The sequence below is a fragment of the Peromyscus eremicus genome, chromosome 7 (assembly GCF_949786415.1).
Source record: "Peromyscus eremicus chromosome 7, PerEre_H2_v1, whole genome shotgun sequence".
Lineage (NCBI taxonomy): Eukaryota > Metazoa > Chordata > Mammalia > Rodentia > Cricetidae > Peromyscus > Peromyscus eremicus.
The window spans coordinates 841353-869003 of record NC_081422.1 but is presented as its reverse complement, the minus strand read 5'-3'; the positions used below and the strand labels follow the sequence as shown (position 1 = coordinate 869003).

The window sequence follows — 27651 nt, the reverse complement described above, 5'->3', positions numbered from 1 at the left end:
AATGTGAACCAATTATCCTGATACACCTGCTCTTATTCTACAATCAACAAACTAAGTCTCCAGGAGCCATGAGGAAGAAAACAACTTGACCTAACATAGGTGTCAGTGAATAGAGTGGCCAGCTGCTGCTCCCTTCCCTAGGGGTCAAGGCAAAGTTGCTTATAAATACAATAAACATAAACTGAGTGGGCTCAGCAGAGGAAATGACACATGCAGGATACACTTAAGAGCTTTTACTTTTGGTGACATCAAATGGTTTCCACCACTGAGCAAACTGCAACACTTTCTTCCTCTGGTCCTCAAAGCTTTCTCCAATGCCCTTCCTCCACAGCCTGGGCTCTAGATCCAGCATACCACCAATGATTTCCTTTCAAAGAGTAAGAAAAATATGAATATATACATGTATAAACAATGTAATCAAGAAGGAAACTACTCATTTATTTTGCTATTAAATATAATATTAAATAACTCTTTGTGACAATGTATACATACTACATATTAGTTTCAAGTAAAATAAACCTTATTTCCAATCTTAATTTCAAATTCTGTGATCCCCAGAGTTCTTGTGGTATCTCCAGTGAAGCAATTTGTCTGCTTGGTTGCTCATTAGTGTATCTATCTAATGGTAACAAAAGGGAGAAAGAAAGTAAAATTTAATTTCCTTGCTCATAAAGATAACTAATATGTCAACAGAGAGCTCATAAGAGAATATGGAGATGTGATGAGAAGCAGAATAATAAAGTTTCAGCTATACAGTGGGAAAAGAGAGCTGGCAAAGACCATAAGACATTTAAAACAAATAAACAAATGTCCTACTTGTTGGATAAATCAGAAAAGGGAACCACCCGCCATTAAGAAAGTACTCTGTATATGATCTCAGGAGAAATTCAGATTTAGTGCAAGAATTTCCTGGCATCAGCCCATCTACAGTACAGTCCGAGAAAGGGTAGTTTATGTGTCTGTCTTAACTGTCTCTAGACCCCTGAATGCATTATGTGACAGTGCAAAATGGGTTCTCATTCTCTTACTGCACTGAGATCATTTTTCCATTGTTCTCTGAGTAATTTCTTGGGCAGCAAGTCAAAGGAGAATCCAAAGTATTTCCTAAAAAGCATACTCTGAGGCATGGGAAAACCGCTCATTCAATCTTAAAAATGTACTATATAAGAACAATGCATGAGTATTATTTGAAGGGAAGGCAATTCTCCCAATGAAAATTTAATAAGTAAATCAATGGGTTAGTGGTATCCTTTTCTCTAGAAACAAATTTTTAAAACTATGAATCTAGAGCTAAAGATTAGTTAAAAATCTCTAGGGAACAACAACTGGATTTTTCAGAGCAGTGAAAACAAAGGTTTTTTTGTTGTTATTGTCGTTGTTGTTGTTTTCGTTACTTGTTGTTTAATTTTATAGAAAAAAAATTCCGCAAACTTCTCAAACAAGGGATGGGATACAACTCTGTTGGCAGAGTAGTAGAGTGCATCTGACATGCATGAAGCTGTGGGTTTGATCCCCAAGGCTATAAAAAAGCAGGCCTGATGGTACACTTTGGAAACCAACATTAGGAGGTGGAGGCAGGATGATCAGGAGTACAAGCACATATTCAGCTATGAGTTCAGACCAGCCTGAGCTATGTGAGAAACTATAAGCAATAATTCAAAATTCATGTGATTTTGGAATTTGGGTACTCATCATGAAGGACAGCAGCATAGTGAGTTCTGGATCCAAACCATTGGAGCTCTGTTTCCTCTTGGCACATCCCAATTCATTGTAGAAGATGTTCTCATGCAGATGAGAGTAGGGTAGAGGGGCAAGCAGGGTGGGCCATTAGGAACCCTTAGCAGAGTTTATCAAACCTCCTCTCTCTCTCGGTATAGGCACATAGAGGTCATACAAAAAGGCCTGAGCTAGGCCCAGATTCATTTTGCCAATTTCAAATGCTACATTAATTTCATTCCAGTTTCTGACAAGAATTTAGATACTTAGTAAATAGACCCCTAATTTAAGGAATATACTCTTAGGAAGGCATTTTTTTTTTTTTCTTCTTCCCCGAAAGAAACTACTGCCAATCAAATGACTGGGCCTTTCCTATGTGCCCAGAATCTAGCTGTGTGCAATGAGTAATTTATTTTTCCTAAATTATACCTTAACTATAAATGAAGAGCTGAAACATTATCTGCATTAACCATGACCTGTGGTATCTGGGTTCTCTCATTTAGCACAAAACCCTAGACAAGTTACATAACCTCTCTGTCTGCAGTTTAGAGTTCTGTACAACAAATGTTAGAACAAAATGTAGACAACAGAGTTACTGTGAGCACTAGATGACTGCTCTGACAGTAGATGGGCACACTGTAAGCCCTTAATAAACATTAGCAAGTGCCACAATTTTTTCAGGACAAAGCTGCCAGACACCAAAGTCAGGACAACATTACAGTTACTGAGACTGAGCACACTGTCAAAAAGTCTGTTGCACAATGAAGTCTCCTACTCAATCATTAATAATCTGGTACATTTTTATTGTTACATCCTAACCCCAACCCTCTCTCAAACTTGTATAGAGAACAACTCATCAAATTCTTGTATACTGTGTCCAAACTTTTAATTTTCTTTCGCACCCTTGTATTAACCAAACCACTAAACTCCAGGGTTTTATCAAATTTCTGAGTTTACCTTTCCAAAGTAATGAGGAAATTTGTGTTGATTTTCAATGACGTGGGCAAATCCTCCCTGAAGGCCAAAGTCTACAGCAAAGTAAGGCAAGCCTCTGGGCACCTAAGTAAACAAACAAATTGCACATGAAATAAGAAAGCTATGCTTTCTCCAATTCTCTGCCACAAGGGAACCAATCATCCTTCAGGAGAATGTACATGACAAACTTCCAATTACCTAAATTTCCAAGGAAAAGATTTCATTCTGACAGACTTTCAGCCAGACACATCTTCGTCAAGTCTAGCAATTCACAATCAAAACAAATACTTTCCTATTCTTGGAGATAGTAGAAAAAAATTATTCAAATATTTTACAGACTCAAGGAATAATTTTTCTATGATTACACAAATAAAAGTATGTTTTGTTCATACTTCCCTTAGGAAGCGGGAGCTTGATCATATATTTGTGGCTTTGTTTACATATGCATAAAATTTTCACTATAATATTTAGCAAATATAAATAAATTTATAATATTTATTTCTCTCAGTAACTAGTGAGATAAATAAAGCAATATTTAGTTTATCAAGTTAATTTCACAATATCTTGGGATCAGCTCTCTATTACTCTTTTTTCCTTTCCTTTCTGTGCGTGCGCACACACACACACACACACACACACACAGGAGAGGGGGAGAAAGGGACGGAGGGACGTAGAGACAAGGAAGAGTTTTAATCTCCATACTGATTGAAAAGAGCTATAATTTCTTGCTTTCTTATTAGGCAGATTTTGTATCTTTGTAAGTTTTTCCTCTAAGTTCCAACTTTTATCATTAGAAATTATCCATGTCCATCAATATACAGTAAGTTTTCCCTCTAATACCACCACACAATCAGCACTGAGTTATCTGGACATTGACCCACATATTCCTACTTAAGAACACACAATTGGTATTGAGTATTTAGGAAGGCACAATTTTAGAGTATACAGTAATATATAGCAGGAACAGAGAAGTCCTCTTTAATCATTATAAATGCAATAAAATTAGGGACAACAAAATGTTGTCATTTAATAGGAAAAGCAGTAATTTAAAAAAAATCAGTCTACAAATATAAACATAAAATGTTGCTTCATATATTTATATTTTTTCTAAAGTTGTATGTTTTTAAGATAATAGTCATGTATTGACATTCGAGAAAAAATAAAAACAGACAGACAGGGCTTTAAGCACATGTCTGATTCTCATGAGTATGTAATGCCATACAATTCTGTAACATTTGAGTCTCAGGAGAAACACGAAGCATTCTGTGGTTTGCTGGGAATATCCAAGAGAATGACATAAACACAAGTCCTCAGCTCTAATCTAACAGTATAGGAGACTGTTACTTTTTTTATTTAAGAATTTTTTTTATTCATTTTACATACTAGCCACAGATCATACCTCTCATCTCTCCTCCTGCTCCCCCTGCCCCAGCCTTCCCCTCCATTCCCTCCTCCAAAAGGGTAAAGTCTCCTGAGTCAGGAAAGCCTGCTACACTCAGTTGAGGCAGGACCAAGCCCTTCCTGGAGACTGTTACTTTCATTTCTATCTCTACAAGAATGCTTTGTGCAAAGTTGTCCAATGACAATAGAAAAGAAGGCTCCATTGGACACTGTGTCACCTAACTAGGTCACCAGGCATGCAGCATGTGATACTTTGAGAAATAACTTGAAGAAATATATGGTACTGGTACTCTTTCTCTTTCTTTGTATTACACTCTGGTTGGCAGAATAATGGGTCCTGAATATGTCAAAGCCCTGAGTATGCTACTTTACATGTCAAAAAGGACATTAAAGTCGTGAACAAGCTAAGAGTCTTGAAATGAAATGGTGATGCTGGGTTATTCACATGAGATAAATGCAAACACGAGGATAATTAAAAGAAACAGGAGGCCTGAGTACCCAACCAACTCTGAACTTTGAAGGCAAAGGAAGGCCACAAGCCATAGATACAGAAAGCTTCTATCAACTGAGATGATAACAATGTCCTCTCTTCTATAGAACTGATGGCAAAAGCCTATAGTCAAAGCCACTCTGGAGGTTGAAGTAGAAAGGCTTCAAATTCAAGGACTTGGCTACAAACAGAGCTCAAAGCTGGCTTGTGAGACCAGTGATCATGTACTTAAAAAGAAAAAACAAAACTAAGGCTGGGGATATGGCTCAGTGGGAATGCACTCGCTTTACATGCACAGAGGCCCAGGTTCAATCCCAGTCCAATTAAAAAAAAACAAAACAACAACAACAACAAAAAAAAAAACACCTCGGGCTGGAGAGATGGCTCAGTGGTTAAGAGCATCGACTGCTCTTCCAAAGGTCCTGAGTTCAATTCCCAGCAACCACATGGTGGCTCAGAACCACTTGTAATGAGATCTGGTGCCCTCTTCTGGCATGCAGGGACACATGCAGGCAGAATACTGTATACATAATAAATAAATCTTTAAAAAAAAAACAACAAAAAAAAAAACTCTTCTCCAGAGTCTTCAGGAGACAACCAACAGAGTGCATTTCATACTTAGGACATTCCAAACTGGAATGTGAGATTACTGTACAGCATTTTAAGCTACTGCCACTGCTGTACAGAAAACTAATATACTCAGTGCCTCTGGGGTACTTGCCAAGATGGAAAATGGAATCATAGCATTTATATAAATGACAGTTGCTGTCATGGCTTCTCCTTTATTCTGTTTTTCAGGCTCCAGCAGGTGGGGCCTGCAGTCCTGTTGTGTGGGTCAGTAGATATGACAAAGGCACTTGCATATTTGTATTCACTAGCACTCTCCTTTTCCTGGAAAACTGTTGGAACTCCAGTTCCACTCTTTAACAGTGTACACAGAAATAGAGTCTGAATTTCAAGTTCCGGAAGGCAACCAAGGGCAATGGCAACAGCCCAGATTGTTTTACGAGGCTCTTGTATTCCTCCAATCACCAACTTGAGGGGAGGTTTCCCAAGCCTGGCACTGTTTTATAAGCCGTGCTCTATCTAACAGTGTGCTGCTACCTTATATCTTTTTCAAACAACCTTAACGTTATGTATCTCTCCTTCTTCTCCATCCCCCTGTATTATGGTTTGCTTCCTTCCTTATCCTCAGCTAAAAGTCCTCCATTTTTGCAATTACCCCTTTCATAGTACCTGCTTCCTGCTATTCTCTTCTCTAGAGCTTTTTCTCACATTGTGCTCCATGGTCCCTTCTACTTTATTGGCTCCTTCAAATACTTCAGGTTATCTATTCAAATCTAAAGCTAGGACCCATACCTAATAGAGAACAGGAAGCATTCAGGACTTGGAGTAACTGAGCTAGACCTGAACTGAAAGCCTCCTCCCAGAGGACTAGTTTTCATAGTATGGGAAAGGACTATGTAAGGTGCCAAAGGAGAGGTACAATCAGTACTCCTACCAAGCTGTAAGGCCTATGAACACTAACAATGATGAGACTGGCAAAATATTCTCAATGGTTTAAGAGTGGCTCTTCTATCTTGAAGGTAGGCAAAGTTGTCTAATTGGATTTAAGGCCAAGTTAATAGTAGGAAATTCATGCCTGGCTCTATAAATCTAGTCAACTATTTATGGCTAGAGAGGTCATAGACATGAAAGGAGAACCTACCAATGCCATTTTTCTAACCCACTGTAATGTCTGTGTTCAAAATATTTATACTCACAGATAAGTATACCTGTCAGCCCTCCTCAAAGAAACTTCTGACTATTACAGAGATCTACAACGGGTCAAAATGCAGAGAAATAAGGAAGGGTCTGTGGTTGCTCAATTCCAACTGATATATCTGCAATGCAACCCCTACACCTAAGGCTCAGCGAAAAATCACTGGAGAGGGAGTACAAAAAAAAACAAAAACAAAAACTGTTTTGAGAGGCAGAGGTCCAGGATGCCTGTTGCTGTGTAGTGTCTACTAGGCATGACTGAGAAAATGCATGCAAATAATCTCAACAATATGGTTACCTGAACAATGTGGTGATATATTGTTTGTAATCTAAGAAATAAAACTTGCCTGAAGATCAAAGGACAGAGCCAGCCAGAGTTAGCCACAGAGGTCAGGGAGTGGTGGCACACACCTTTAATCCTAGCACTTGGGAGGCAGAGGCAGAGATCCATGTGGATTTTTGTGAGTTCAAGTACACACTGGACTACATGAGATTAATCTAGTCTAAAAGAGAAAGAAAGCCAGGCAGTGGTGGCACACACTTTTAATTCCAGCACTTGGGATCATACACTTTTAAACCAAGCACTAGGAAGGTTGAAACAGGCAGCGATATGGTGGGGCAGAGAAAGAAATATAAGGAGGGAACAGGAACTGGCTCTGGCAGGCTGAGGAGCTGGTGAAGTAAGAGGTGATGGCTGTGGATTGCTCTGCTTTTCTAATCCTTCAGCTTTAACCCTGACATCTGGCTCTGGGTTTTTAATTATAAGACCATTTAGGATTCATGCTACAGAACAAGAACAGCATATTGACAAGACTGGCATGCCAACATAGATGGGGAAAATCTTGCCAGGCCCCAATGGGGATAAAGAGTTACAAATGATCAATGGCTGTTAAGAGTGAAACTTAATTTCCTTCAGGAACAAGCTCTCATGGAGCATGTCAAATCCCAAGTGGTCAGCCCTAAACATACTACATAACAATTAAAGACCACATTATGAACGGGACAGGGGAGGGATGCACACAGAGACTTTACAGTGTTGTGTAGATGGACAGCAAAACTGTGAAAACTGCCTAGCTTTTCAGTCTGAATTTCTCCCTCTGATTTCAACAGTAATGCCTAACTTCCTCTAAGTATCTACACTTCTAGTTAACTCAAATTTCCCTTGAAAAACAGTTTTTTTTTAATTAAAAAGCAATTATCCCCAAAGACTGACTGCTACATTTCCCACAAAATTCACCTTAATTTTTTTAATTCATCAAGAACTTTCCTGAAATTTCAATGCAACAGCTTTTCTTTTTTTTTAAGTGCCCATTTTTTTTTAGACAGATTCTTTGTTATTACATGATTCCTCTACACTCAGCACTCAGATCTGTTTATAACATCTATTTTCTTAACCCTAACCCTAGGCTTGATATCACACTCTAAGTAATCTAAAGACCCTAGAAATGGTATACTTATATTCACATGGCAATATATATACACAAAAGAATCAGAACAAAGTACAAATACATGAATCTCTACCGAAACCTAAGAATGTAGGTGGAGGAAAAAAAAAAAAATGACCCCAACTCCAAAGAGGAAGACAAAAACCTTTTGAAATTATTAAGGCCACAAAACATACAGAAGAATGTTTTAAGTCTTTCTGATATACAATGTTAAAGTGACTTAGTATTTATTCACTTCATGTTCTGAAACACATCATTTTAAAAGGCACTGGAAAGTATGTTACCCTAAAAAATGGCTCTTTTGGAATTCTTCTGGTATAAGTTCTCCTCATTATTCCACATACATGGACATTAAGATGCACCAAGAAGTTATCTGCCTTCTTCTCCATCTACTGTAACTCACAAAGAGCCTCAGGTAAAAAAAATTCTACAAAGCCTTACTGCTTCAAGGATTCCTACCTTCAGATTGTTGATGCTGAAGAATGACTCCTGTTCTTATATGCAGCCAGACCTGCTTCTTGTTTTCCGTATCAGTTAAGTTAGCAAGAGCACCTGGCTACTTAGTTCATGTACTAAGCCTAGGTTTTAGAAAAACAAGCTTAAGCACTAGATGACCCACAAGTTGCACTTACAGTAGTAAATGTGGGATAATACATTTCTTTTGAACTTTCTACTTGGCATACACTGGCTGCATTTACAATTTTATGAAAGAATTTGGTGTACGAAATTATGATTTAAGGAACAAAAACTGTATATTAGACATTGTTTCAATAAGCCAATAGAAAGAAGAGTAAACAAGTAAACAAGACACTGAGGATTGTTTCCCCGCCCCCCCCTTAAAATTCTAGGTGAGTTTTCTAGGGAAGCAACAGAAAAGGACTGTAGACAAAACACTCTCCCTCCGAGTTGAAACTGTACCTTCACTAGTTCTATGAAGTATGCATCTTTGGACTGGCTATCAGTGTGATAGGGAATGCTAGCCATCTATGTGTTTTGAATTAGATGTCTGGCTTTCCAATAGCAGAAATGGAGGGAAAATATTCCAGTGGTATCTAGTATCTAGTTGAACAGCAGTGGCCAGACATTTTCTATAAAAAGGCCTCATGCTGAAATGCTTTATTTATGGTTTGCAGGTCATCCAGTCTCTGGTAGACTATTGAACCCTTAGCAGCATGAAAAGCCTCCATGGGCAAGTAACAGCTGTATTTTTAAAAGCCTCTGTATGGAAGACTGGGTTTTAGCATGGGACTGAATTGACATTAAGTAAGCTCTATAAAGGCAATCATCTTCTCTGTTCTGATCTACTACACACAGAGCATGCCCAGAACAGAGCTAACAGCAGGCAAGCAATGAAGACTTACAGAATGAGTTATTTTTAAAGGTAATTCAAAAGCAATCTACATTTATTAAATCTCTATTCAATTTAATTTTTATTTCTATAAAAGAAAAGAATAGTCACTATAGAAGTAGTTACTAGCCGGGCGGTGGTGGCGCACGCCTTTAATCCCAGCACTCGGGAGGCAGAGCCAGGCGGATCTCTGTGAGTTCAAGGCCAGCCTGGGCTACCAAGTGAGTTCCAGGAAAAGGCGCAAAGCTACACAGAGAAACCCTGTCTCGAAAAACCAAAAAAAAAAAAAAAAAAAGAAGTAGTTACTATATTGTATCTAAAAGTTGACCTAGACGTCAAAAATGAACTATACATCCTTCAGCAAGTGCCCAAGAAAGTGGTAAACACGTAATGTAACCCAACTACTATATTCTAGGAATGCAACACAGAACTTCTATATAAAAAATAAACTTAGGGCCAGGGAAATAGCTCAGCAGGTCCTTGCCACACAAGTGGAAGGACCTGAGTTGGGATCCCCAGAACCCAAAAAAGCTTGATGTGGTACCACACATCCATAACCTCAGGATTCTTGTGCCAAGACTGAATGCAGAGACAAGAGAATCCCTGGAGGCTTGTGTTAGCTGGCCTAAGTGTATGTAGCAGTAAACAAGAGACCCTGTCTAAAACATAGTAGAAGGAGAAGACATGGATGCACACATGCACACACATTTTTGTTTTAATGGAGTGGGAAGAGAAGGGGGAACAGAAAAAGAGGGAGGGTGTTCTAAACACAAAATGGAGCCAATACAAATTGTTTCTTTCATTAAAATACTAATGACAAAATGTCCTCGTGAGACGCTGTCACAGCAGAACACAGAGGCCACCACAGCCAATTATGGTGAGTAAAAGGGGAGGAGGCTGAGCACCAGGAAGAAAGATTTGAGCAAACAAAATCTCCCTACAAACAAATGAGCATTTTATAGACCAGACAGGATGAAATACTTTTTTGTTTAAGTGTACTTTTGCTTCACCTTTACTCACTCAGCCAAATGGCCTAATTCTCAAACAAGAGGTAGACATTCACAAAGATTCTCAATACTATAGTAATTTCTTACAAAAACTTAATACTCACAGACTTTCTAATATCTTTTGAAGATAAATCAATCAACTTCTTATTCATGGACCATTCTTCATCAGATTCCATTATGGCTTTCTAAGAAACAACCATTTGAAAAACGAAAGAAATCAAGAGTAGCAAACACAAAGAGACAAGTTTTTGTGTTGTTTTGTTTTCTAGGTGAATGCAGGTTTCAGTGCATAGGATAGACTGTCATTATGAATGGGTGAAAGCCTTAATTAGAAGATTTAAAACTAGAACTACTTAATGTTTTGAAGCCCAACTTTTAGTCAGAGACAAAATTCTTTTTCTCTTAACTCTATAGTGACTAGCTCAACTTCATGGGACAAAAAGCCATCCTTGAGAAGATTAAGTAATTTAAGATAGAACATGATCTGTGAATGTAAAATTTCACAAATTTCCTTTTGCATTAATAGAAGTCTACTCAAATTCATTTAATTTTACTTTTCTTCTTCCAAACACCAAAGGAGTGTATATTATTTGTGGGTACCAAAAACTATTTCGGACTATAAAACTGGGAGTAAACATGTTGAGAAAAATTACTCTCAAAACTAAAGTATACTTTTTTAAAAGTAGGGATAAAAATACATAGAAAAGGAATTTTAAGACTTTCTAAGTTAAATAGTACAGGTACTATTTACAAAATCATCTTTTTTTTTTTCTACCACTGATGAAACAAATTTTAAGGTGAAACTAACATTCAACTACATCCAATTTACATATACCAGGTAGGCTGTTATTCCCTATACAACTGCATGAGGTCACCTTCCTAGAGTTATTATTTGGAAGTGCCTCATGGTAAAACAATGACTTCACTAAAGACATTAAAATATAAACTTTAAGTCATTATTCATAGCTTATTTATACTTCTTAGCAAGCCCCCTTACACAAAAAGTTCAAAATTATTTATACAAAAATGTATTTTGATTATTTTATGCTTTACTTCATTTTTTATACAAAATTTGGTATGGCTATATTAAAAAATACATTACTACAAATATATTCTCCCTAAAATGAATATAGAAAAAAATAAGAATGTACACAAAAACTACTTATAAATACCTTAAAATAGATGGGAGCCATATCACCCACTTCCCTTGGGAGAGGGATACACTCATAAATCATATGATACTGCTTCTTCATGCCCATATTAGTCTCTAAAAAGATACAATCCAATCCTTTATCTTCAAACATCTTTACCAATGATTTCCTAAACATCTAGAGGAGGGGGGAAAAGATGACAGAAATATATTCAGTACTTCTCCACATTCACAAAAGTTTTTAATCTCAAAACCATTGGTTAGAGGAAATAATATGAGATGGTCAATTGAATTAAGAGCAAAATTTTCTTCAAATTCAACATAAAAAGTACTATATAATTTGGATCTTTCTCATTTGCAATTTGTGGTTGTTCAAGTATGCTTTTATGAAATTATCTTATATTTTCTGCCAAACATAAGATCCAAGGTCCATTACAGTGTTATCAGGTACTTAAAAAGAAAATTATTGAAAAAGAACTCCTGCACTTTCAAACAATATTTTGTGTTAAGTCAAATCACTTTTCAAAGTATATCTAATAAACAGAAGCATAAATAGAAGACTAGTCACCAGAGTATAATTGAGTGTCACATATATTTAGAAGCAAAATCAAAACACTGTGTTTCTTCAGTTCCACTGGTGCAGACATCTCAGCATGCCACTCTCTACTCATCTGTAATATCTAATGATGTTTATCCTTTCATAAGAGCTATAATGACATTATTTGCATATAATTTGGCTTTTCCTCCCTCCCTCAGTTTTCCATAATACCTCTGGCTCCCTGAAGTCTACAAACAAGAATGTAGCCTGTAGTAGAAAACAGTGTACCTTTGGGTACAATTAATGATCTTTAGCTCTTCACTTCTCACAGCACCTGAAATGTCATGTTCATGTGCTCACTTCCTCGTGGACTGAAAAATTGTCTTATCCAACTTGAGTTTTTTTTTTTTTTTTACCACTTATCTTAATTCCTCACAGAAATATATAATATACACACAAGATTCTTGAAATTGAATGCTTTTTGCACTGCATTTTATTCTACGTTAAATCAGTTTTTCGTAAATTTTTAAATGCACCTCAGAAAAGTCCTGCAATAATCCTGAAGGTCAAATTTCCATATTTTTCACCTTAAATTACCTAGTGTTACTAGCACTTCCAAAATTTTTTTTCACATCAAAAATAACCTGTCTGTGTTGCTAATTATGCTTGGTCTTTGACACAACAACATAATTGACCCATGAACTCTGGAAGTACCAACCTTAGAAAAAGTAAAGGCATAAGAGACTGTATTTCATAAAATGCAGGCAAATCTGTCTTTTGACATCGTTTTCCACATTCTGCAAAAACTAGTATATACTGTCATCTCTTTTGAAGTCTTATCCACAGTTTCTAACTTGAGTCCTCTGAAACCTCTACTCAGCTGACAGCACTTAAAATGCTTTCTTTCTTGGTCATTAAGAGGTCTTGAAATAATTCAGCAACAATTTAACCCATGCTGTGCCTTTCAGTCTCTCAAGGTATCAGCCATAAAACCATGTAACTGATTCATATAACTGACTTCAAAGCCAGAGTATGCTATCAAGGGAACCAAGAAGAAATAGAAGCTGGTCTGGCAGCACAATCACCACAGCCAGAGGGCAAACAGTGACTGTTTTCTGTAAATCTCTGACTCCACATATTTTCATTCTTAGAAACTTTTTTTGCTATAATTTAATAAGAATGATCACCTCAAGATGCAAAAAGCATCTAATTAGAAATCTAATTAGAAATCTAATTAATTTTTAAAGTAATTACTTTGTCAGTTCACTTAGTAAACAAAAGATTTCAAAACAAGGAGAATGTGAGGAAAATAAAAGTAGTGAGAGATGACAATCTATAGACACCTACAAACTGTCAAGTAAAGGTATCAAACCAGTTTGAATTTATCATAATAATTTGCAAAACCTCTTCATGAGCCTTGCAGACAATGAGCATGACAGTACTGACCTGAATCTCCTCCCAGATATCTTCATCCAACATGGTAGCTGCTTGAAGGTGCTGCAGAGGGACTATGAGGCAGTGGCCCTCAGTAAGAGATTGGAAGTTGGGTAAACATAAATAAACCTAGGGGCAAATTCCAATGGTGATGTGTTACTTAGTCATGGCTATAACAGAGAAGACTACAGTAGTGAAATCACAAGTATTTAAAAAGGCAGACTTGCTTGTAAGAACTAGTCTTATTTTAATATTCTCAAAGATGCTATTTACATTTAAAATATCATGGAAATGGCTTCTAATAAACTGTAAATTTAGAACACAAGTCTCAGTTTTCATTGATAGGCATCAAAAACAGATTCCCAAGAAAGCACAAGAACAAATGTCACTTGATCTTTTATCTGAGGGATATTTTATCTGAAAACAATACAGTTTTTGAAAAATAAAAAGACAAAATATAAATCTTATGAATGGAAGTTCCTGAAAGAACTGCACCTTGTGCTGTTTAGAGCTAATGAACAAACCAGAGTTCCAGCTGCTGTGGAGTCTGAAGTGCTGCAAGTCAAGAACCAAGTTACTCTGAGCTAATCTTCACCACCTCCACAATAGCCATTTACTGCTCTCCTCTATGTATGACCTAACATAACATCTCTGTGGCAAGTAGGTAAATCTTCCAGAGTGTGTAACAGAACACCACCTTCCACTAACCACAAAGCTAAGAAGCCTCAGAGTGCTGAGATTTCCTGGCTGTTTTACTCATCTGTTGTTTTCACTAATATGTACGAAAAGCATCTTGGTGCAATTTTTTGTTTTTTTTTTTTGTTGTTGTTGTTTTTTTTTTTTTTTTGCCTTGTTCTATTATTCTAAAAACATTAAGAAATTGTTACCACACTGCAACATGGAACTTGGGGTGACCTAAATTGGTGTTCCTGGGCTATGGTCATTCATGTTTGGCTCTAGAATAAACCATCTTTGTTCCTTTGTGAGAAAAGCTGTTTTCTTTTGTTGACAGTCTCAATTATGTGTATCAATTTGGCAATTTCTCTCGTTATGGGAAAAAACTGAATTAACCTAGCTAAGGGAAAGAAAATGAGTCCAGGATAGCTTTACCTCTCTGGTTAGACTCTATTTACATATACGAATCACCTATAAACCAGAGCTATTTTTCTATTACATACAAGGAGGTATTCATAAGTATATGAATAATAAGAAAGACAATATGAACGTTTTCCAAACTATGAATTCTTGAAACCAGAACTTTTTCATTTAGCCTCAGCCACCCATTCTCACTTAATCCATTCCAGCCTTTTTATTTTTAAACAGGGATTTTCTGTGTGCTCCTGGCAGTCCTGGAATTCTCTGTAGACCATGCTGGCCTCCAGCTAGGAGATCTGTTTACCTCAGCCTTCAGAGGGCTGGGATTAAAGGAGAGCCACTCCAGATTTGTTTCTTTTTTCTTTTTTTTTTTTTGTTCCCAGTCAAGGCTTTTCATCACTGCTGCCTCAAAGAGGACTTCTAATACACCTTTTCAAAATAACACTTTCCATTATTTTGTCCCTCACTTTATGATAATATCCTTCTGAACCAAAATATGTTTAATTTGCTTATCACCTATCAACAGAACAAAGCTTCAGAAGTGCTAGAGCACTTGCCTAGGTGGAGCCCTAGATTCAAACCTCAATTACCCACCCCCCAAAAAAACCTTTAAATGAATACATACCTACCTGACTCTTTACTTTTCCACAACAATTAGAATTTGGCACCTATCTGTGGTGATATACTGTGTACCCCAATAAAGCTTACCTGGGGATCAGAGGACAGAGCCAGCCACTAAATTAGTATATGTGCTCCCGAAGTGAGCACTAGCCACTAAATTAGACATAGAGGTCAGGCAGTGGTGGCACACACCTTTATTTAATACTATCACTCAGAAGGCAGAGATCCGTCTGGATCTCTGTGAGTTCAAGGCCACACTGGGCTACATGAGAGAAATAGAACCAGGCAGTGGTGACACATGCCTTTAATTCCAGGAAGTAATATGGCAGGACACAGAAAGGTATATAAGGCATGAGGAGACAGGAACTTACTCTCTTTAGGCTGAGGATTTCGCAGAGGTAAGCTAGTAGCTGGCTGTTCTGCTTCTCTGATTTTTCAGCCACCCACCCCCAATATAGGGCTCTGGGTTTTTTATTATAAGACCTTTTAAGATTCGTGCTACACCTATCACATCCACAAACTAATTGCACAATGTAATATAGTCATCAACACATATTTATTGAATAAGTCACCCTGACACACTATGAAGATAAGATGCTTGGAATACAATGGTGAGCAAAGGTTATTTCTGCATTCCTGAAGCTGAAAGACTTAGGGAAAAACCTAATCAACAAGACAAAGTAACTTCACTAGGTTTTCAAACACTGACACAGTCTACGAGAAATCAAATATAGTCTATGAGGAAGTAAGTAAATAAATGAAAGCTGCTTTAGACTAAGACTCTGAGGGGAGATTTTAATGCTGAATTCAATTCAATCATAGATCAGAAGAGCCAGAATTTGATTCTCAATGGAACAGAATCACCCACAACATGGGGTGGAAACAATGAAACACTGATATATGGTCTATCAAAAAACCCTAAGAACTATGGTAACTTAGAGAACAAAAACATTTGAAAAATTAAAGTAAAAACTTTCAAAAATTTTCTAAAAATCTGAGGTGCTAGAAAAATCTGCATATACTAACTGACCTTTACCTTGTATGAATGTTTTATTTCTTACCTTCACACCGATAGCAACAATAAGGTGCTTGGGGAACCGACAGCTGTCAAAACAGTACAGACACTTGTCCATCTGTGCGGCAAGACTCTGGTGCTCTGCAATTGCTTTCCTCCTCTGGCTCTCTTCCTTTTCACCAAGATGCTCTTTTTCAGCTGCTTTGGAGACAAACATGTCATCCAGAGTATAATGGTCTCCATCTGGTTTTCCCATGAACTGAAAAATCAAAATAGTAATAGCAGAAGACAGAGGTGGTAGTTAATATTTCATTGAATAAAATGGCATCCTAAAGTCCTATCAGTACGCAATATGATACAACCTGTAATTTTTTTTAATGATGAGAATTAAGCTTGAGGTTTTAAAAAAAAAAATCAATCCATCTATCATTACTAAGGCCACCAAAAACATTATCACAGCTAAAGTCAATGAATCTTTGCTAATTCACACCATTTAATTACTTTTCTACTGCTACAATATGGAAACCATTATGTTCACTTAAGCTGAAAGGAAACAAAAATGCAGGTTAAGCTACTTGTAAACTCAGCATATACAATATATAAAAACTAATTATTGTTCTGCTTGTTCTCTGCTTCTCTAACCTTTTCCCAACACTTGGACAGACACAAAACACAAATTTTATGTCCATATGTAAAATCCCTAAAGAGCTCTATATTGTGTACAAGGCCAAATACAAACTCTGCTATAGCCTAGAAAATGCTGACACACACACACAATCTGTAGCAATTAGAAGCTGCCAAAATAACCACAGTAAAATTCTATCTCCTAACTATTTAACCTTGACCTAGCTATGAAGTATTTCTGTACTCTCTCAATTCCTTTTTTTTTTTTTTTTTTTACAATGATCACAATATTATCTGTCTTCTTAGGTTATACTTACAACACATGCTGGTACAAGGTAAAGACTCATACTATAAAGCACCAGTTTTCATAACAAAGCATTTCACTAGCATCAATAACCTCTCCTAACACATCTGGCCACACCTATTCACTCTCTATATTCTAGCAATCATTAGCCTTCCAAGGAACTGCTGCCTTTCAACTTGCACATGCTCTCTGACGAATACTCTCCATTCTGTAGCTTTAGATTCAGTTGTCACCCCCAGAAAGAAATTTCTTCCCATATTCAAGCCCCTCAAAAGTATTACCATCAATCTCACAATGACTACAGTGTTAAGTACTCATTGGCTTGTTTTTCCTTTTCCTAAATTATTTTCTACTCAATCTACTAGCCTCCTCCCACCCCCACTCCTAAAAAAATTACTTGAAAAAACACCAAATACAAGTCAATAACAAGATACTTGGATCTTAGCAGAATTTTAGAAACAATTTAAAGACCGAGTAGTAAGTAAAAGGATATTTCTAATTAAAAATTATAAAAGATAAAAATGCTTGTCACTAATGCTTTAATTCTAGCTCATGGAAAGCAGAGGCAGGTGGATCTCTGAGTTCAAGGATAACCTGGCCAACACAGTGAGTTTCAAGTCAGCCTGGGTTACATGGTGAGAACCAGTCACTAAAAGAAAAAAAAAAAAAGCCACTTCAAAACACAAAATTCCTAAAATTCATGTGCCTAGTAACAGAATTTCAAAATACACAATGCGAAAATTCAATGGTACTGCAGGAGAAATATAATACACAACTCAGAGATTTAAACATCACTTTATAATTGCTGGGATAAGTAAAGAATCAAGAGATACAATGGCCGGGCGGTGGTGGCGCACGCCTTTAATACCAGCACTTGGGAGGCAGAGCCAGGCGGATCTCTGTGAGTTCAAGGCCAACCTGGGCTACCAAGTGAGTTCCAGGAAAGGCGCAAAGCTATACAGAGAAACCCTGTCTCGGGAAAAAAAAAAAAAAAAAAAAAGAGATACAATGGAGACTTTAACAGGCTATGAACCAATATAATCTAATTAACACTGACAGAAGTCTCATTTGGCAAGAGTGAATGGTTTTCCAAATGTGCAGAATGTTCACCAAGACAGATGACATTCTGGGCTATTAAGAATTCTCAATCACTTTAAAGACTCTAGAATGTAATCAGAAATGTCTTTGGAATCACTGCCAAGTTCCAAGACAACAAGGTACACATTTTTCTTGTTTTTGTAAGAGTCACACTGTGTAGCTCAAGCTGTTTTTGAACTCCTGATCCTCTTGTCTGAGCCTTCTGATTACTGAGATTACAGGTGTGGACCAAAACATGTAGCCACATTTGTCTGACAACTGAGCTAAAGAGTGCCTGGCATATATATGAGATTCTTCCCCTCAAGAACCCAATCTCTAAAGTATATCATCAACATATTATAAATATATTTTCAAAACAGAAGAGTTAGAAGAAAACGAAATTTCTTCAAGAATAAATAAACCAAACAGTATGAAGTTATTTTACTAAAAGGAGTAGAGACTTAGTGGGGGTATGTTTTATCTACAGTATACTAAGACAATAGACTACATGTTTCCATATATAAAGTCATGTCCCTATTAAATATAGTACACCGTTCATATATTATTAAATAAGATATTTATTTTCTGTATATGAAAGACAGTACTTCCATGCCTTATGAAAGTTACCTACATGCTGCCAATTTTCTCTAATTTATTTCTAGTTTTTGAACTGCTTCTGGTATAGACTAGAAAGTGAGGATTATTCCCCAACAGAACTGAAACATGTTCCACTTATCTGAGAACAGCATTTACGATGCCCTCCTCCTACACATCGAATCTGGACTTCTTCCTATTATCTTTGGGTGTGCTTGAAAATATTCTTTTCAGTCATATATGCTTCTTCTACAACTTTATGCCTATAATACCGCCATATTTGGCATCAATAAACAACATTTTCAGTGAGTATTCTTTTAACAGTTATAAAATATCTTATACTTAAGAAGGAAAAGCCACTTAAGTATTAGAGAAGTGTAGGTAAAGAAGGAAAATGGTAGGAAAATATAGTTTAGACAAAACATTAAAGGAAGACAACTACATTACAATCTAAAACAGTACACCATACATCTTAAAACTTTGCCACACCAACTCCAGTGTTGTTCATGTGACATGAACAATTATGTCTATAATAGCAGACAGGAGATACGTGTCCCACGGGACTGAGGTCCCTGGCAGAGTGCCCACGTTATGCTTCCTTCTCAAAGAAGATGTACTTCACAGATCATGAGCTCCCTGGGCTATGGGTTCTGTATAACTGCTTTTCTGATAACGTTCTAATTAATCTATGAAGCACAGCCAAAATTAATGAATGCTTGGGTTGTGAACTATGGAGGAAAGGGGGAGCTGGACATGGATCTTAATCAAATATAGCAAAAAGAGCTATTTCTTAAAGACCCCAAGCTGCTAGATAAAGAAAGTATAAAGGTCCAGGCACTTCTAGGGAATGAACACCCACCCACTAAAAATCCTTTAGGAATCCCAACTAAAGTGATTTATGGTAGAAAACGTTATCTCATAGGAGGCAGATGGTGGGCCCCTCTGTTGAGGAAGATCAGCATGGGAAACTTAAGGACTATAGCAGAACCCCTTCCCCTTACAGGCAAAAAAGTACAAGAGTCCATATTCCAGCAGGTAAAAATATTTTATATTAGAAGAGATATGTGGTGAACTAAAGAAAGACTTAGAGAGGGTCTGCAGCATCCAAATTGGCTAAGCAGGTCATGAGAACCAGAAAAATAGAAATGTATAAGAAACTAGAAAGCTGCTGAGATAAGATGAAGGACATAGCTGCAACCGCAAGAAGTCTACACAAGTCTAGGGACTGTACTAAGTTTAGAAATCACAGACTGCTCTTTGGGTCATAAAGTTCTTGTGGGTGAAGGGATATGTCTAGTGCCGATTAATAATTGTGTGCTTGCTGTTTTTAAAGACGATGTAATTGAATTATTGTCAAGCTCTTGTTGTTCCTTGTATGACTTGATAATTTTCTTTTCTGTATATACACTACTAATTTGCAGAAGTAAAATTGCAGCAGATTCAAACCACTTCTGAGTGTGTTGTCTGTCTGTTATTCACCAAATCCTTGCCTTCCTGACTACCCAAGCCCTGGTTCTCTTACGGTCGTGGTACCCCCGATGGGCCAGTCCATGGCAAAACTTGTAGAACCTCTATATGGCAAATATCAGAAAAATGTGCAAAAGTGATCACAAAAATTAAAAGAAAGATTTTCACACTACACAAGGTACCATACAAATACAATGAAGTCTTTATTAAAAATTCAATGACATTTAGGTAAAAGCAGAACACATGGAAAATGAAATCTGCCTTGTTCTGATAACAGACAAAAGAACTCACAGCTTAAGGACTCCCAGACTGGGGTATACATTGAGGCTCTGTGTCAACACAAACAAACAAAAAAAACCAACCAACAACAAATTACCATCCTACAAATCCCATGGATTCTCAATGGACACAAATAGCTAAAGTAATCCTGAAACGCAAAAGTGCAGGTATGGAGATCTTACTTTTGTTGATGCTAAAACTTGCTATGAACTACAGGAATTAAAACACACAGTAATGGCACAAACACAGACACACAGCCCAATGGGGCAGAATATGGAGCCCAGAAATTAAAACACACACACATGGTCAAACACACACACACACACACACACACACACACACACACACACAAGTCAAGTAAACACACACATACATGGTCAATCAAATACATGTATACATGGCCAAATGATTTCGGGTAACAGTATCAAAATTATTCAGTGTGAAAATGATAGTTTTAAATAAATGGTTTTATCAATGAAATTTTATACAGCTGTGAAGAAAAATGAAATCATGACATTTACAAGAAAGTAAATACAACTGAAGATCATGTTAAATGCAATAAGCAAGAGTCAGAAAGACACTGATTGTTTTCTCTCATAAAGAGCACTTGGATTTAAAAGTGTGTGTGTGTATGTGTAAGTCATAAGACTAAAAGGAGACCAGAGAGGAGAGAAATGTTTCTTAAGGGAGAGGAACATATGGAACACATGTAATAAAGTAGAAAGTACAGCTATCTGAGGGGAAAAAAAGGAACAAGCAGAGCAGTACAAAGCAGCAGGGACACAGGAGAAGGCAATAGGGGAAGAGAATGAACACAAAGTATAATGACATACCTGTATGAAAAATGCCATAATGAAACCCTGTATGTCAATTGCAAATGTTAACAAAAAGGAGGGGAAAAAAGAATTCCAATTTTAGATGCAATATTTTTTTAAAATGGTTTTTAGAAGCCCGATATCCACATGTAAAATAAATAAATAAAATTTGGAATTTTATCTTACACCATACACAAAAATGAATTCAAAATTCATCAAAAATATAAGCATAAACTCTAAACCTTGGAGCTGGATAGGTGATTCTGAGCTTAAGAGCATTGGCTGCTCTTGGACATAGGTTGGAATCATAGGTTCTGATTCCAGAATCCACACTGTAAGCTCACAACCATCTGTACCTCACATTCTAGGGTATGCTATACCTTCCTGTGACCTCTGTAGGCATGAGGCACACTACATCCATGTTGGTAAAACACTGCATAAAAGAAATAAATGTAAAAAAAATCTAAAACTTTCAAATTCTTTGTGGGAGCCCACAGTGACTCAGTTTCCCACAGGAACTCAGTTTGAATATGATGTCTACTCTGACCCAAAAAGAGTTCAAAGCTTGCTTTCTCTAGTCTCTTCAGAAGCTGTGAGAAAGCTCTGATAAAGTTCCTAGGAAAAGTACAGCGGCTGGGAGAAAGTCCTGATTAGCTTGTGGGAAAGAATGTTATCTAGCTAATGTTCAGTTCTAGGCAGGCTGCTGATGTCACTAGGTGGCACATGTTTGAGATCATGAAACAGCCTGTTTCTTGATTCAAGGACAGGCTAGACTGCCTGTGTTATGCTTTGTTCTACTTTTGCTTTTCAGTTTGTGTACAATCTGGCTGTGAAATAAACTCAGGGCTTGCTTGGTATTGACCAAAAGCCCTCCCAACACTGATTTTCTGTCTCCGTCTATTCTGTCTCTGTTTTTTCCTCAGCCTCATGCCCTACTCAGCTACCCTAGTCGACTCATTGGCTGGCTCCCACAATTCTTACAGGAAGTATGTAGTTTAAATAAAAATGACCTCCATAAGCGTATAAATGGTAACTCTATTAGGAAGTGTGGCCTTACTGGAGTAGGTGTGGCTTTGTTGGAGGAAACCCATCACTAGGGGCAGGCTTGGAGATCTTAAATGTTCAAGCCAGTTCTAGTGTGACACTCACTTCTGCTATCTGCCGATCTGGACATAGAACTCTCAGCTCCTTCTCTAGCACCATGTCTGTCTGCAAGCTGTCATGTGTCCTGCCAAGACAATAATGGACTAAATCTCTGAAACTAGAAGCCAACGTCAGTTAAATAGTTTCCTTTATGAGAGTTGCCATGGTTGTTGCACCCAAAGGTCTGATGTCTCCAAAGACCACCAAGGGACCAATCCACATGCAAAAGCAAAGACTCTTTAATTCTCAAGTTTAAACTTGGTCCCCTCATCCATCTGTCACAACATTGGAGTGAGAGGGACCCCAAGTAGTAACAGGATAGGATTTTTATAGTGGTTAGGGTTGGGGGTATTAGTATTCTGACCCGCCATTTGGAAACCCGCCCATTGGGGCCACCCTGCATTCTGACGTGAAAGCCTCATTTTAAGGAAAAACCCCTCCCCTTCCTCTCTCTCTCTCCCATGCACCCCCCCTCCATTCCCATGAGGTGTACACACCTCCGCTTTCCCTCCCTTCTGTCTCCCTCTTTCCCATCTTTCTTTTCATTTCTCTATTATAATAAACTCTCTCCACGTGGATGCAGTGCTTGGTGTGAGTGACTGTTCCACACACCTCTGCCTGCCACTGCATCTGCCTGCCATGTTTCCATAGGATACCCTGGTCTGGCTAGCAGGGGTCCCCGCGTGATATATTATAACAGGGGGGTCTAGGGGAATTCCAACTCTATATAGTTACAAGCTCAAGATTGGTGCTTACTTCAGGTTAGAGATGCTTGGTTTGAACAGACTGGAGAGTTGCAGCTGCAAGAAAATTGCCATATCCTCTAGCAAATTATGTTATTGCATCTATGTTACCAGTAGACCCATTTTCTCTGATAGACATTCCATTTATCTGCAGGAAACTCATTCCCTCTGACAGCTATGGTATACAATCTACAACAGCAGTAAACATCCCACAGGATGGTACTTTGTTTATTATACCAGTTATGTTATATCATATCCTTTAGGTTATGGCAGGAAGTATCTGGAACTTGATTTTATGCAGCTCCGAATTGTCTGGGTCTAGGGGCAGAGGGGCAGCACATTCTCTGTTGGGTTTTTTTTTCTTTTTTTAATAATAATTTGTCCAAGGGCCTGCTGCCCTGTCTGACCCTTCTCTAAGTTGGCTACAACCCTATCATCCTCTGAGTGGTCATTGTGTCTCTTCACAGCAACAGAAACCCTAACTAAAACAGAAGTTGGTACCAGGGACTGGGGTATTGCTGTGATAGGCCTGACCATGTTTTTGTTTGGAGGAATTTGAACTTTGGTAATTTGTGTTAGAAAGCAGTAGAATACTTTAAGCACTGCTTAATGGGCCATACCAGTAGGAGGATGATAGACAGTGGTGCTGAAGGTGATTTGAACTGTGAGGTACTGACTCAAGAGGTTTCAAAAAAAAAGAATATCAGTATGTGGCCTCGATACCATTCTTGTGATATTTTGGTTTAGAATGTAGCTGCTTTTTGCCCTTGTCTGAAAAGTCTGCATGAAGGCTAACTTGAAGAGTTCTGGATTAATTGCTTTGGCAGAGGAAATTTCAAAACAGCCTAGTATTGTCTTTGTTCTGAGGTTATTAGTGTTCATACTTATGTGAAATTCAATCGACAATGAAAAGGAGCAAGAGGAACAAGGAAAAATATAAAATATACAGATCAAGGAGAAAAGAGGTACCAGGAAGTAGAATGGAGCTGAATCCTGTGTTCAGACACAAACAGATTAAAGATAAATTGGGGTTAAATGGAATAGAGGGAGTGGTGACCTTAGGGCAAGACCCCACCCAGCTAAGCTTCCAACTTCTACCTAAAAAGGAATTAAAGAAAAGCTTGGAGGTCGGTGTGGTGGTGCATGCCTTTAATCCCAGCACTCCAGAGGCAGAGGCAGGCAGATCTCTGAACCTGAGGCCAGCCTGGCCTGCAGAGCAAGTTTCAAGACAGCCAAGCTTAGGCAGTGAAGGAAACTATAGAAAACAGAAAGCTGGTGAAGATGTAATTGAACATTGGGGCCATGTTCCAGCCCTAGGAAGAAGCATAACTTGGCAGCTTCAGCCACATGTTTCTAGCTTTTGAGTCAAGGATAGAAGAAAGGGTTATGGAATCTGCCTCTGAGGCCAGGCATGTATCAGGCATGTACCTGAATGAAGGCCTAGAGAGGGTGAGGTTGTGAAGGTCAAGCATGGACTGCCTTGGAGACCCCAAGATGTTAAAGAGATGCCAGAGCTGTGGGACACTGTGGGAGCCCACAACTGACTCAGTTTCCCAGTTTGATTCTGAAGTCTATTCTGAGTCAACAGAGTTCATACTTGCTTGCTCCAGGGCTGTGAGAAAGTCCTGATTAGCCCACAGGAAGGAACACACTATCTAGCTAGATGCAAGCTGCTGATGCCAGCTGGAGGTACATCGAGATAGAAAATGACACTCCCTGCTCCTTGACGCAAGGCAGGATACATAGGGGTTGAATGCCTGTGCTGTTCATTGTTCTACTTCTGTCCTTCAAAACTGTATATAAGCTGGCTGTGAAATAAACAAGGGACTGTCCGGTATTGACTGGCAGCCAATCTGTCCTCTTCATTGTCTCTACAATCCACACAGCTCTACCCAGCTACCAGCTGAGTTTCCGACAGGACATCTGCCCACGAGTGCTACTAACAGGGAGTGGAACCCGCCCAAGAGAAAAAAGTTATAGTCAACAAAGATGAAAAAGATGGAGCTCTGAAGAAAGTTTGGACATCAGACATGGAGACGCAGAATTTAGAGTTTGCCCAGCTAGTTTTCAGTTTTGTTTTGGTCCAGCATTTTCTCACTATGCTCCCTTTCCTCCATTTTAGAATGGTAATGCATATCTTGTGCTTTTATATGTTGGATGTATGTGATCTTTTTTCCTTTTGATTTTACAGGGGTTAAAGTTAAGAGATTGCATGAGTCTCAAAAAAGACTTTGAACTTTGGACTTTTAAACAAGTTTGAAGCTGTTACAGACTATGGGGTCTTTTGAAGTTGGACTAAATGAATTTGGCATGATGATATTGTTATGAGCTTATGGGGGTGGAGTGGAATAAAAAAGGCCCCTGTAAACTCATAGGGTGTAGCACTATTAGGAGGTGTGGTCTTGGAATAGGTATGGCTTTGTTGGAAGAAGTGTATCACTTGGGGCCAGGCTTTGAGGTCTGAAATGCTCAAGCCACACCCAGTGAGAAAGACCACTTTCTGCTGCTGCTGCTGCTGCTGCTGCTGATCTTGGTGTAGAACTTTCAGCTCCTTCACCAGTACCATGTCTGCCTGCAGACCACCATGCTCTCCACCATGATGATAATGGACTAAACTTTTGAAACTGTGAGCCAGCCCCATTAAATGTTTTCCATTATAAGAGTTTCTGTGGTCATGGTTTCTCTTCACAGGATTATCAACAGAGGAAAATGAACTGAAGCCCAAAGTCCACAAAAGCATCCAAGCTTATGACTCTGCTCTCAAGGCAAAATGATAATCAAATCTCAGCCAGCAACTATTGCAGGCAATCCTGGACACCCACTGGCCACATCAACCAGGGAATCAACCTTCTTTCACCACTCCACCCCTCAGTCTCAGTCACCAATGACCAAGTCAGACTCTCCCTGGAAACCCACCTGCCACAAGGGCAGTTAATGAGGCAGGGGATCTTTACTCTTCCCTCCTGTTCTTCAATTTCAAGCCCCCAGTCTCATTCCCAGCTTTGTATCAGACCACCTGCTGCAGTATCTCCTTCCACTCTGTCACCATTCCCAGAGGTCTATGCAGATCCTGTTGGCCCACCCAGATTTCCTCCAACTTGTGGAACCTCTCAGCAAACCCCCAACCCACCTACTTCTAAGTCCATCTCCCTTCAAGCTTGTCAGCTCCCAATACCAAAACATATTATACCCAGAAACCCCAGTGGCCATATCTGGCAGGATCTCATCTTTCCCAGGCAACCCACAGCTACCACACTCCCTTCAGAGAAAGAGGGGAACATATGCCTACCCAATCAAAGACAAGGCCATATATCAGTACATAGCATTATAAGGGGTTGGGGATTTAGCTCAGCGGTAGAATTCCAAACCTAGATGACTAGAGGCCAGCGTAAAAACCCAATCAGTAACAGCCAGGACAATAAGTCTCAACCAGAAACTAGCAATCCTACATTCATAGGCCCTGACAAATGCAACACAGCTGAAGCACAAGATGAGGACTTCAAAATAGCTATTCTGACATTGTTCAAGATCCTTAAAGAGACGAGATCATGATGGGAAGATGCACAGAGATGACCAGCCACACGAGTGGAAGCTCATGAACTGTGGACTGGTGGCTGTGGAGCCCCCATGGGACAGGACTAGGCCCTCTGGATACGGAAGACATTTGTTTGGCTCAAACTGTTTGGGGGGCACCAAGGCAGGGGGATCGGGATCTGTCCCTGGTCTATGGGCAGGCTTCTGGAATCCGGTGCCTGTGGTGTGACACCTTGCACAGTCTTGGTGCAGTAGGAAGGGGCTTGGACCTGCCTAGGCTCAGTGTGCTGGGATCTGTTGACTCCCCATGGGAGACCTCGATTTGGGGGATGTGGGGTTGTGGGGTGGCTTGGGAAAGTGGGCTGGGGGGATGGGAGGAGGGAGGTAGGAGGTTTGTGGATAGTATGTGGAGTGACTAGAAAATTTCTTAATAAAGAAAAATTTAAAAAAAGAGTATAGATAAGTCCATTAATGAACTATATGAAAACAGAAATAGTGGAATGAAAAAAAGAAAACAGTTCAAGACATGAAAAAAGAAATGGAATCAATCAAGAAAAACCAAACTAAGGAAAAACTGGAAATGAAAAATTTAGGAACTCAAACAGGATTTCAGAGGCAAAGCTTACCAACAGAATACAAGAGTTGGAAGAGAGAATCTCAGACACTCAAAACAAGATAGAAGATATGGATACCTTGGTCAAAGGAAACAACAGATCTAAAAAAAAATAACAGGCACAAAACATTCAAGAATCTAGGGAACTATGAAAAGACCATATCTATAAATAATAGGAATAAAGGAGAAGAAACCCACGTCAAAAAAAGAGAAAATCTTTTCAACAAAATCATAGAAGACAATTTCCCTAACCTGAAGAAAAAGGTGCCTATTAAGGTACAAGAAGCTTATAGACACCAAATACAGAAGACCAGAAAGAGATTCCCCACAGCACATAATAATCAAAACACTAAAAGTACAGAATAAAGAAAGAATATTAAAAACTGCAAGAGAAAAAGACCAAATAACATATAAATTCTGACCTAGTAGAATTACACCTGGTTTTTCAATGGAGACTCTAAA

The 27651-nt window shown here is 38.4% G+C and overlaps 1 protein-coding gene across 1 annotated transcript in view; it reads right to left on the bottom strand.

Annotated features, from left to right (window-relative positions):
• Nucleotides 1-218: 218 nt before the first annotated feature.
• Cwf19l2 (CWF19 like cell cycle control factor 2) overlaps nucleotides 219-27651 on the bottom strand; it is an 86908-nt gene continuing 59475 nt past the window's right edge. Inside the window, exons 13-18 of the mRNA XM_059267261.1 lie at nucleotides 16043-16255; nucleotides 13278-13394; nucleotides 11316-11471; nucleotides 10248-10328; nucleotides 2674-2775; nucleotides 219-367 (exon numbers count right to left, since the gene is read on the bottom strand). Coding sequence (XP_059123244.1) covers nucleotides 224-367; nucleotides 2674-2775; nucleotides 10248-10328; nucleotides 11316-11471; nucleotides 13278-13394; nucleotides 16043-16255 — 813 coding nt within the window. The 3' untranslated portion in view covers nucleotides 219-223. The remainder of the gene's footprint in view (nucleotides 368-2673; nucleotides 2776-10247; nucleotides 10329-11315; nucleotides 11472-13277; nucleotides 13395-16042; nucleotides 16256-27651) is intronic.